At 38.4% G+C, this 12,478-nt stretch overlaps 1 protein-coding gene across 3 annotated transcripts in view; it reads left to right on the top strand.

Annotated features, from left to right (window-relative positions):
* The window catches only part of MYO1D (myosin ID), a 344,440-nt gene that overhangs the window by 135,636 nt on the left and 196,326 nt on the right, over positions 1-12,478 (top strand). For all 3 annotated transcript variants that reach the window (XM_029211074.1, XM_029211073.1, XM_029211075.1), the window contains exon 15: positions 6,295-6,461. In XM_029211074.1, the coding sequence (XP_029066907.1) occupies positions 6,295-6,461 (167 nt within the window). The remainder of the gene's footprint in view (positions 1-6,294; positions 6,462-12,478) is intronic.

Below are 12,478 nucleotides of genomic sequence, written 5' to 3'. Positions count from 1 at the left end.
GGAAAATAAGGAGTTCATAGTGCTCTGCAGCGGGAGAGGCCACAGCAGTGAGATGTCTGCGTACTGCAAGAAAAAAAAAAAGAAATGAAGGGCCTAAAAATATGAGAACTAGTAATTGAGAGCAGGTAACTAGGCAATTGATAGAAATAAAAACTAAATAATTAGAACTCAGTGGATAGGTTTAACATTAGTTTAGACAAAGCTGAAGAGAGAATAGGGAAATGAAAGAAACAATTGAAGAAATTATCCAGAATCCCACTTAAAGAGACCAAGACATTAAACTTATAAGAGACACATTAAGAGACATGGAAGATAAAATGAAAAGGTCTAACATGCATCTAACCAGAGTCAAACAAGGAGAGGAGAGAGTGGGTAGAATGATAGAAGGAAGAGAAAAAAGAATCTCAAGAATGATGAAAGACACCACTCTACAGGGTCAGGAAGTCCAGTGTATCCCGAGCTGGAAAAATTAAAAGAAATCTGCTCCCAAGCACCTAGTGAAACCCCAGAATACCAAAGATGAAGAAAATACCTTAAAAGCAGATTAGCTTTGAAGAGAAAATAACTAAACCAGAATTCTATACCAAGAGAATTTATATTTTTCAAGAACAGAGACACGACAAAGAATCTTTCTGAAAAATAAAAACAGAGAGTTAGAACCACAGTAAAGGAAATTCTAAAAGATATATGTCAGATAGGAGGATGTCTGATTACTGAATGAAAGTCTGAAATGCAAAATGAAGAGCAAAGAAATTGGTAAATATGTGGGTGCATATAAATAAGCTGACTCTGTAAAATAATATTTTATTGGATTAAAAATACAGGTTAGGGCTAAGTAGCACAACAACAATAGCATATAAATTGGAAGGGTGGGTGATTATAATTCAACTGTTTAAGGTCCTTGGTTGTTCAGGAAAAGGATAAAAGTATTGGTTATATATATACACCAGTACCAAAAGTATTGGTATATATATATCTCATGAGTTATAAATACATATAAAATTTTCTAGTGTAGTCATTGAAAGAATAGAAATGAGCTTATAACTTCCAAACTAGTGGTTGGGGGTGGGGGAAGCCAGAATGAGAAAAAAAATCATTAGTCTTAAAAAACATAGGAAAGAGGAGACAAAATAACATAGGAAAGCTGGGACAAATAAAGATGGTAGAAATAAATCCAAATATATTAGTAATTACAGTGATTATAAATGGAGAAAAATTATCAAATCAGATTAAAGAAAAAGAATACAGATATATTGCCACTTATTAATGACATCTAATCATAACAGAAAAGTTGAAAGTTTACATTTAAAAAGATATATCAGGCAAATTCTGACATTCTGGAACCTTAATCCAATTTCAGGACCTGTAGTGGCTCAGCAGTGAGCTGCCTCCCATCCCTGAAAGTGCCAGACTATTTTCCATTCACTTTTAACTCCCAGGTTTAGCTCTTCAGGATTCCAGACCAACGTGTAGTTCTGCATCCAAGGTCTCAAGTTCCAGCTTTCATCCCCTCACGGCTGCCTCTCCAGATCGACAGTTGCCTCTAAGACACCCCTCTGGACTTTAGTCTTACTCTCATCTTGGCTATGTTATCAGCTCTTGATACATTGAGATTTCTCCCCTCTCCCCATATTTTGTGTAGCACTTTTATTCAGTGACTTCCTCAGGAAGGTTGATATGAATTGCCTAGTCCTCCATCACCAGAAGTGCATTTTCTCAGAGTCCACACAGTGGTTTTGTTTTGTTTTGTTTTGTTGTACTTTTAAATATTTTATTTATTTATTTTATTGACATACATACAGTTGACATACAACAGTATATCAGTTTCAGAGGTACAACGTAATGATTCAATATTTGCATATTTTGCAAAATGATCACCACAGTAAGTCTAATTAACATCCATCACCATGCACAGTTACACTTTTTTTTCCCTGTGATGAGAACTTTTAAGATTTACTCTCTCAGCAGCTTTCAGATATACAATACAGTATTATTAACTATAGCACACAGTGTTTTTAAATGCATGTCTTATCGCCACCTAGATGAGCCTTTTGAATCTAAAGAATGACTTCTACTAATTTTATATACTTCTTGATACCTCATAAAGCGCTCTGAACCGTCAGTAAATTATTAAATGAACTTGAATTTGCTTTTGACTCTATTTGATACTGTTCAACACATGTTAAATATCAATAGATGAATATCTATCTAAATCAGGTATCTTCTGCCTAATACATATACTGATTGGTGTACTTTGGCAAAGGATGTTTTTCACAGAAATATAGGGAGAAACAGGTTCGTAAGTGCAAGATAATAAGATCACTGTCAACTTTGGAAATTTAACCTTAATAAGACACTTAGAATTTGTCAAATTTAGGATTTCTTAGGTTGAGTCAATCTGGATACTTACAAAGGAGAGAGGAGGCGGTGTTTATAAATTGAAACAGAATGCTGATTAAATATAGAGAAAGCATTTCCACTGGCTTCCTTATCTGAAGGTTTTTATGTTACTAACCGGGATGAAAGGGCATTCCCCCACCCCTTAGCTGGTCATGAAGTGTCTATTCCAGTGTTACCACTTCCTGTGCATAATCAGTCAATACTGGTAAAATTCCATTCAACTGGTTTCTGTTCAGCAAAGTTACTTATACTACGCAAATGATACCTTACACTAAGATTGCTTTGCCCACATGATTGCATAAATTATTGAGTTCAGAATATTTTCTAATTCATACTGTAATTTTCTTTTGGACCCGAGGGTAATTTAGAAGTATGTTTCTTAATTTCCAATCATATAAGATTTTCTAATTATCTTCTTGCTCTTGATTTCTAGCGTAATCTCATTTGATCAGAGGATAGACTCTGTGTGATTTCAGTCCTTAGAAATTTGTGAAGTTTTCTTTATATGTTTTGTTTATGTGTTAAAATTATTTGCATTTAATATTCTATACACATCCATTAGTTTGCTAGTCGTATTATTATTGTCCAGTGTTTCTGCATTCTTACTAATTACTTTGTTTTGTCAGTGCTGAAACGTGTGATAAAACCTACTTTGATTCTGAACTTGTCTACTTCTTGTTGTACCTTCCATTTTTGCTTCAAATATTTTGAGAATTTATTAGGCTTATTCAAGTTAGAACTGTTATATCTTCCTAGTGTTTGTGAGTCATTTATCACTATGAAATGTCTTTATATTGCTTTTTGCCTTAAAGTCAGCTTTGCATGAATAAAAAAGTTAAAAGCAGCTTTTCTTTTGGCCAGGGCTTGCATGGTCTATCCTTTTTCCCCCTTTTACTTTCAACCTTTCCATATCCTTATGTTTCAAGTTTGTCCCTCATAAATAGCATATAGTTAGTTTTGTTGTTTATCCCTTCTGACCATCTTTGTCTTTCAAATAAATCATTTAGTTCATTTATTCTTTTTTTTAATAAGTTTATTTTATTTATTCTTGGCTGCGTTGGGTCTTCGTTGCTGTGTGCAGGCTTTCTCTAGTTGCGGCGAGCGGGGGCTACTCTTTGTTGTGGTGCACGGGCTTCTCACTGTGGTGGCTTCCCTTGTTGCGGAGCACGGACTCTAGGCGTGCGGGCTTCAGTTGTTGGGGCTCACAGGCTCTAGAGTGCAGGCTCAGTAGTTGTGGCGCGTGGGCTTAGTTGCTCCGCGCATGTGGAATTTTCCTAGACCAGGGCTTGAACCCGTGTCCCCTGCGTTGGCAGGCGGATTCTCAACCACTGTGCCACCAGGGAAGCCCAGTTCATTTACTCTTAACGTAGCTATCGTATGTTGTATTTAAATCAACCATCTCATTAGTGCTTTCTGTTTGTCTCTTGTATATTTCTTTTTCTTTGCTTCCTAACCTTTTTGATTGATTACTGTGGGCAAAAGGTAAACAAAATTCTCTTCCTCCTGCTTGATAACCTCGGTTAAATTTCTAGCTCTGTTCCCCTGTTAACCTAGTATGATGTATATCAACTATATTACTAGGCAACATCACTTAAGATAAAAATTACCCCTATTTGTAAATTGCACCTGTACTGGGAGAGTGATAATTGTCTGGTGGGGATGACATACTTTTGGCTTCCTGAGTGTGATGACTCATGTATTAGGCATGTCCCTTTCAAGGACCCTGGAAGCTATGTCATTAGAGTTGTTACAAGAGATATTGAATCCTATGTGGCATGAGGCTTTTAAACCAAGGGCACTTCCCACATCTGTCTGATACGGACCTCATCTTACTGTGCCCAAGCTATTACCTGACTGCGGTGTGGGCTGCTGCACGACCTTGACATGCCTGCTGGCAAACCATGTTCTTGTCCTCCTGGGTAGACTCCTGCCAAGTGCGGGCTGTAAGTCTTTTGAGTCAGAATGTTTAGTTAAACCTAGGGAGGCATCCTTTCCTTGCACTGCCGCCCCACCACACACACTACAACTCAGTATTGCAATGATTTTTTATTACTACATGTATTCACGTTATTATTTTGGAAGATTTACATTATAATATTGTTTTGGTGGTTACTCAAGTTATTACAGTGTCATTCTGGATTATAGAAATCTAATCTTATTTGGTGCTTTTATCTCCTTCCTGGACAATGCAAGGTCCATAAAACATCTTAATTCCATTTGTCTTCCTCCCAGCTTATGCGCTCTTTTGGTCATGTACTTATAAATATTTATTTTATTTATATATATATATATATATATATATATATAGCCAGTAAGATGACAACATCATCATCATTATTATTACTACTAGGAATAGTCAATACCTGTTTAGATTTACTCATTTATTACTTCTTTTTTCCTCTTTCTATATCCCCGAGCTTCCTCTTGGACCATTCTTCTTCTGCCTGAACTTCATCCTGTTATATCTGAGGCCTGATGTTGACAAATTCTGGAAATATTTTATGCCGTTTCCCTTCTTGAAGAACGTTTTTGCTGGGTGTGAAATTCTGCGTTGGCAGTTCTTTAAGCATTTCACAGACAGTACTCATCTGTCTTCTGGATTCCATATTTTCTTTTGAGAAGTCAGCTGTCAGTCTATTTGTTGCTCCTTTAGGTAGTCAGCCTTTTTTCTTCTGGCTGCCCTTCTTTGGTTTTCAGAAGTTTAACTCATGTACCTAGGTGTACATTTTTCTTTTTAAATCTTGCTTGCAGTTTGTAGGACTTCTTCAGTTTGTTACAGCTTAATTGTTTTTCATCAGTTTTACAAAGCTCTTGGCTATTAGCTCTTCAAATATTGCTTCTGCCCCTTCTGTCTCCTCCCTTTGGGACTCTAGTTACTTAGACCACTTTACAGTGTCTTGTGTGCCTCTTAACCTCTCTTCTTTATTTTCCATCTCCATGATCCATTCTGGGAAAATTCTTCTCACCTTCCTTCTAGTTCACTAATTTTTTTCTTCACCAATTTCTAATCTACTCTTCTGCTGATCCACTGAGTTCTTAATTTCCATTATTGTATTTTTAAGTCCTAGGTTTTCCACTTGGTTTGGTTCTTTTTTGTAGTTTCTGGTTCTCTAAAAAAATTCTCAATATTGTCTTTTGTCATCTTGAACATGCTAAGCATAGTTGTTTCAATATTTCTATCTGATAACTCCAATATCTGGACCCTTACAGATCTTTTTATTTTGTATGTTGTTTTGCTATTTCTAATTCATGTTATCTTGGCTCCTTATATATCTGGTTAACTTTTATTTTGTTCCAAACATTATATTTGCAAAACTGTTTATAGATATAATTGGAGGCCCAAGTTTATGTAATCTTTCTCTAGGGAAGATTTATCTTTGCTCCTTTTAGGCACGTAAAAGCACTGATATTCCAAAGAAGCTATTCCAGTTTGAAGGACTGAAGTGATTCAAAGCTGAAAGGAACACTTAATATGTACCAGGGCTGTGCCAATTATTTTACATTCTTCAACAATGCATTTTTACCACAGCTTCTGCCTCTTTCTATTAAATTACTCCTTCTGTTACTTTTAATCATGTTTCTGTAAATACACAAAAACTTGATGTTTACATGTCTCAATTGTTTACACCCTAGTTTTACCCCCTTTCTACTATTCCTGATGAGTCCTAAAATATAATAATACAAAATTTTAACTGGATGCCTGAGAATTTCCGGGCATTTAATTGAAGGGAAATTTAAGTTGAAGGGAAAGGAAGAATTTTTTTTTAAGTCTATGCCTGAGAAATGAGAGTCACAGAGCTTAATTTGACACAGCTAACACTAATGACATGTCAATGTCTTTAGTCTGGGATTTTTCTCCAGTGAAACTTATCATTTGCCGATTCATTTCTTCAGGAACCATATTATGTACGTTGCATCAAACCCAACGACAAGAAGTCCCCACAGATCTTTGACGATGAACGCTGCCGGCATCAAGTAGAGTATCTTGGACTCCTGGAAAATGTGAGGGTGCGTCGGGCAGGGTTCGCCTTCCGCCAGACCTATGAGAAGTTTCTTCACAGGTGAGAATAGACTAAACAAGGAAACCTGCTAGCACACTGAGAATTATGGAGTCCTCTCCATGTTTAACCGTGCATCAGCTCCTGTCAGACAATCTAAATGTTTGTTGAATGAACAGAAGACATGAGGAAACTGCAACTGTGAAAGACCTTCCCAGAATTGGCAGGAGTCCCCTCGAGTCTGTGGTTTACGGACCATGGGGAAAAATTTTATTCTTCATGGAGAAAATGGGGGCATGTAGTATAGGAGAATAAACAAGGATTTGGAGTCACAGCTGAGTTGGAATCCTGGCTATGCTACTCATTTGCTGCACGACCTTGAGCTAGAAATTTAGCTTCTTTGACTCTCCTTCTGCATCTATAAAATGAGTATAGTAACACTACCTCATAAGCCTTTTGTTGTGAGGATTAAATTAACCAAAGTAAAAAGGCTACGTGCCTGGCACATAATAGATGTTCAATTAATGCTGCTTAGCATTACCAATATTGCTAACTATAATAATAACAAAATATTAAGTAGTTAATCATGGAGGCCCTAAAATTAGTCTACCTGATTGAATCCTGGCTTTGCCATTTCTTAGCTTTTTGACCTTAGGCAAATCATATAACCTTTCCATGCCTCAGGTTCCTATGTATAAAGTGGGGGAAATTAATTAATTTTTTTTAATGGGAATAATAATGGTAACTACCTGGTAGGGCTGCTGGGGGATGAAGTAATATATGTGAAGTACTTAGAATGGTACCTGGCATATAGTAATCACTCAATAGGTGTAAGGTATCATTGCTATTGTTATTTATTGTTACTAACAATAATGATAGTTGACACCTGGTATCATAAAAATAGTGTTTTAAATTCCATCTACTCATCTATTTTAAAATATTTATTGAGCATTTCCTGTGTTGTAGATTGCAGATTCCACAAAATATGAATAAACAAATACATAAAATATTGATCGGTGAGAAGAGTCTCTAAGGAGATAATAATGGCAGGAAGGGGTCAGCCATACAAAGGTCAAAGAAAAGAGCAGGTGGAGCAGAGGAAACAGCAGAGAAAAGTCTCTCTTGCAATAATAGGTGGTGTTTTAGGTACCAAACATCATCCAGTGTGGTTGGAGGATGCTGAGTGACAGGGCAGTGGTGTAGCATGAGATCAGAGATGGACATAGGCCAGATCATTTTGAATGTTGTAATCCAGACTAAACAGTTCAGATTTTGGCTAAGTGTGGTAGAAAACCACTGGTGGGTTTTATGCAGGGAGCAACCCAATCTTATGGATGTCTTAAGATATCACTGTGGCTGCTGTGTGAATAGGAAGCAAGGAGACATTTAGAGCTGCTATTGCAGGAATCCAGGAGAGGCAGCTCAACGAGAGTGCCTTGAACAAGGAATTATTGTAGATCCAAGAGTAGTGGACTGATTCAGGGTATGTTTTGTGGAAAGGTGGACTAGACTTGCTCGTGGATTGGCGTGATGAGAGAGTAGTAGAGAGAGATGAAGGGTAACAAGTAGATTCTGGCTGGAGCATCTGGGTAAGCATGGTACCATTTGCTGAGGCGAGAAAGATGGGGGAAGAGAAGCTTGAGGAGGAGGACATGAAACTGGGGCAAAGATGGAATCAGGGTTGTCTCCTGACTGTGTTAGGTTTGAAACGGCTACTAAATGTCTAGGTAGAAATACTAAGTAAGTTCTTAGCCATACAAATCTGGAGTTCTGGGAAGAGTCCAGGCTGGAAATAGAAATTTTGGAGTTATTGGTATACAGATTGTATGTAAAGTCTTGGAACTGGATAGAAAGGAGGAGGAGGCCCATGCCAACATTTAGCTTTGTGGTCTGACATGAAAGAACGAGCAAAGAGAGAGAAGAAGCAACCAAGAAGGTAGAAGAAATATCAGAAGAGGGTTATGTCACAGAAGCCGAGAGAAGATGGCATTTCAAGAAGAAGAGTACAGTTATCATATTAAATGTTGCTGTGCCATCAAGTAAGATAAAAGCAGGAGCTTAACCATTAGACTAGGCAACATAGAGGTCAAAGGAGAAAAGGCTGGACAGAGCCCCATTTGAGCAGGATGGGGAAGTGAAGTGAGAAGTTGGATGTCTCTGGACAACTCAAGAATGTGTGCTACGAATGAGAGCAGAGAAAACTAGAAGCAGCAGCCAGAGTGGAATGTGAGGTCAAGGAGATACTAGAAAATGTTTGTATGCAGGTGGGGATGATTCAGAACAGAGGGAGAAACCAGCGACACAGGAGGGAGGGAGATAATTGTAATAATAACATCCTTGAGAAGGCAAGGAATGAAATCCCAAGCACAAGTGGAAGGTTTGTCAGCTTTAGATGGGAGCAGGGATGCTTCACCCTTAGCAACAGGATGAGAGGCAGAGAATATGAATACAGATGCAGGAAACCTCGAAGCTTGGCTGATGGCAAAGATGAAGATGTTCCTATCTGATTGCTTCCATTTCCTCAATAAAGTATGAGGCAAGGTCATGAGCTGAGAGTGAAGATTAGGAGATGTGGTGTAGGAGGTTGGAGGGGAAATGAAAATACTCATTTTGGAGAGTGGGAACGCACAGGTGTGTGTAGTAGTTTTGCTGCTAGGAAGATCTGAGCGCCCACTTGACATTTGAGGTTATAAGTGTACAGTGACACCACCGAGCACTGTCTGTTGTTCTCCACCAGTGTTCAGCTACTTGTGTGAAGAAGTGAAAGGGGGGCTTCCCTGGTGGCGCAGTGGTTGAGAGTCCGCCTGCCGATGCAGGGGACGCGGGTTCGTGCCCCGGTCCGGGAGGATCCCACATGCCGCGGGGCGGCTGGGCCCGTGAGCCATGGCCGCTGAGCCTGCGTGTCCGGAGCCTGTGCTCCACAACGGGAGAGGCCACAACAGTGAGAGGCCCGCGTAACAAAAAAAAAAAGAAGAAGAAGAAGAAGTGAAAGGGATTTACACTAATTGGAGACTCTTGGAACGAATAAAACTTTATAGCAGAATAGCCTAGAAAATTGAAACAGTTTTATACTGATCAAAAGGTTATGCTCAAAACTGATCATTTTCCTTATTGAAATCATACTGTTCTTGAAACTTGGTTTTTTTTAAATTGAGGCTGTAGAGTAGGAGTGTTGTCATGAGTAGAGATGTGTTCATTCTGAGTCTTGACTTCAAACAGTGTCAAATTATATTAATAGGAAGATTGTTAGTCCCTTGTCACTACTCAGAATTCTAGCAATTACTCAATTGCAGTATTGATTTTTGTGTTGTCACGTATATAAGATCAGCAGAAGTTGAATATTAGAATGAGCAGGGTGGGAATGGGTAACTATAGGATGGGGCTGAACTAAAAGTATATTTACCTAAAATATATATTTATCTAACTAAAAATATATGATCATGACACCATGATAATAGAAGCCATGGAAAGAAGTTGAAATAAGAGAATAAGCAAGCTCGACCTGGAGGGGACAAGGACTTTGCAAGTGCGTGTCCTCACTCGTAATCTCTCTATGCACCTATTTTACTTTCAACTCAGGATGTTTGGTGTGTTTTTTGGCATGAAAGACATGCTATAAGGATTGGATTCTGTTTTCTAATGCTCATGTAAAAATGGAAAAGATTAAAAAGAACCTATGAATTTCAAATGTGATGGTCTTAGGAGTACAAGCTTAAATCTCCCGTTCCCACTCCAGAACATCCCCCAGTAATATGAAATACGTGTATTTAAAGCCACGTTAATGCATAGCCGCACTATGGAATCAAAAGGGGGATTCTCAGTGAACCTTAAAGATGTGAATCACTCCTAAATACAGTATGAAGCAGACATGAAGGCCCAGGAGTAAGCCGAGGTCACAGTTTGCAGGAAAGACTGCCTTGTGAGGCTTGAGCTGCCATTCAGGAAGCATCTCAGCTACTGTGCTGGAGTTTACCCAGCTGCCGCACCGGGAGGTTAATGGCCGGTGCAAGTAACCACCTCAGCAACTGTAACGGAGACATCATAGGTATATTGGCCAAGATAGCCGCCTAACAAGAGGCCAACAAAGGCCAAGATGTACACGTACGTAGAAGGACTCTGGGAAAGGAGACGAGATAACAGTTAAACATCTGAGAAAGGCCAGACCAATGAAAAGGAGACAATAAGCTCAACAAATAAAAAACCTCACCCCCAAGGGACCAGAGCAAGGAGTGAAAGACATTAGAATAAACCTATTTCATATTCTCCAAGAGATAAAGGAGAGAATTATGGTCCTAAAATAGGAGTGCAAAGTTAGAAACAAGAACAGGTAGTTATTAAAAAGAACTGATTAGAGATTTAGAAAATGAAAACCAGATCAAGCACAATGAAAGAGTGAATTGTCCACCAGTAGAAGGAGTCGGCAATTTGTAGTGTCATCATACAGTGGTTACTAATCAGGATTGAAGAGAATGAATGGCCAATACAGCAACAACGTGGATGAATAAAACATTATGCTGAAAAGGAGTCGCCAAAGAGTAATTTCTTGATGCTGCCATTTACACGAAGTTTAAGAACAGATAGAAATCAGAGCAGTGCTTTGCTCTGGGTTGGGGGTTGACTGGAAAGGGGGATGGGCAGTGGGGGAACTCTTTGAGATTATGGAGATGATCTGTATCTTGATTGGCATGTCAGTTCCATGGGTGTACACACTTTTCAAACTTACTGATTCGTGTACTTAAATGTGTGCATTTTACTATACATAAAGTTTACCACAATTAGAAAAATTTTTTTCTTGACTAAACTTCCTTTAAACAACTTAGTGAGCTAGAAGATCAAGCTGAAGACTTCATCCAGACCTCATCACAAAGAAAAAGAGATGGGAAGTACTAAAGAAAGGTCAAGCTGCGTATAAGGTTGATCCAGGAGAGCCAGAAGCCATCTAACTGGAGCTCCAGAAGGAAAGAAGAGTCTAGGGGTCAGAATGAAAGAATACACTGAGTGTAAAACATATGAAGTTTTTTAATGAAACTTAAGTACATTATGTTCACTTTCAGAATGTTAGACATAAATAAAAATGCTTAGAGCTCCCAAGAAGAAAAGCAAACTACCCATGAGGGAATGAGACTCACACTGACATCAGACTTCTCATTAGCAACAGTCAGTGTAAACAGACAAAGGAGCGGTATCTTCACAGTGAAGGGGAATGAAGTTTATGCTTAGAATTTTATTCCATGCCAAGTTATCATTCAAGAGTGTGGGCAAAATAAAAACGTTTTCTGACATGTATAGGCTCAGAAAGTTTACTATTCTGAGAGGGCCATAGACCCTCTGAAAAATCTCTAGAGGGTATACTTTAGCAAAAGGGAGAATAAATGCAGGAGGAAAATATGGAATGCAAAAAAGCAACATCGAACAAATAAGTAGGTAAAACTTTTTGTGAAATCTGAACAAGTATTGATTGTAAGGAGGAAAAAGAAGTCTGTAGTCATCATTTGCAACAAAAATTAAAATAGTGGTGAGAAATATAGAGAAGTAAAGACTTTTGTACTCCTTATGGGAAGAATATAGATGTTAATTAACTAGACAGGAAAAAGGGTGTATTTTTACATAAATAAATTTTTACATATTTAATTTTTCAGAACGCTAATAATAATAGCGCTGACATTGTGAAGTGCTCACACCATATGTACCCGGCACTGTTTTAAACAGTCCGCGTGTAGTCTGTCCCTAAAGCCGACAGCCAGATGAGGAGAGTGTGTTACCGCCATTTTATGCGGATGAGGAAACCGAGACACACGAAGGGTAAGGAACTTGCCTCAGGTCCCGGAGCCAAGTAGTGGCGTAGCCGTGTCTGAACTAACTCAGGCAGGTGGCCCCTGAACCTATCGTCCTTAACGGCGCACCGCCTCACAACCGAACGTGCGGCTTTATCAGAGGAAGGAATAAAATGGCATAAAGAAAACTCAGTCTGCCTGAGAGAAAATAGGGTAAAAAGCAACAAAGAGAAAGCACAATTAATAGAAAACATTAAATGAGAAGTTGAGAAAATTGAAACATATTAATAATCACAATAAAAGTGT

The sequence above is a fragment of the Monodon monoceros genome, unplaced genomic scaffold (assembly GCF_005190385.1).
Source record: "Monodon monoceros isolate NGI ecotype Baffin Bay Population unplaced genomic scaffold, NGI_Narwhal_1 Super_Scaffold_9, whole genome shotgun sequence".
NCBI classification, from domain to species: domain Eukaryota; kingdom Metazoa; phylum Chordata; class Mammalia; order Artiodactyla; family Monodontidae; genus Monodon; species Monodon monoceros.
Note: the sequence above shows the minus strand (reverse complement) of the source record. Positions and strands in the feature narration are given on the sequence as shown.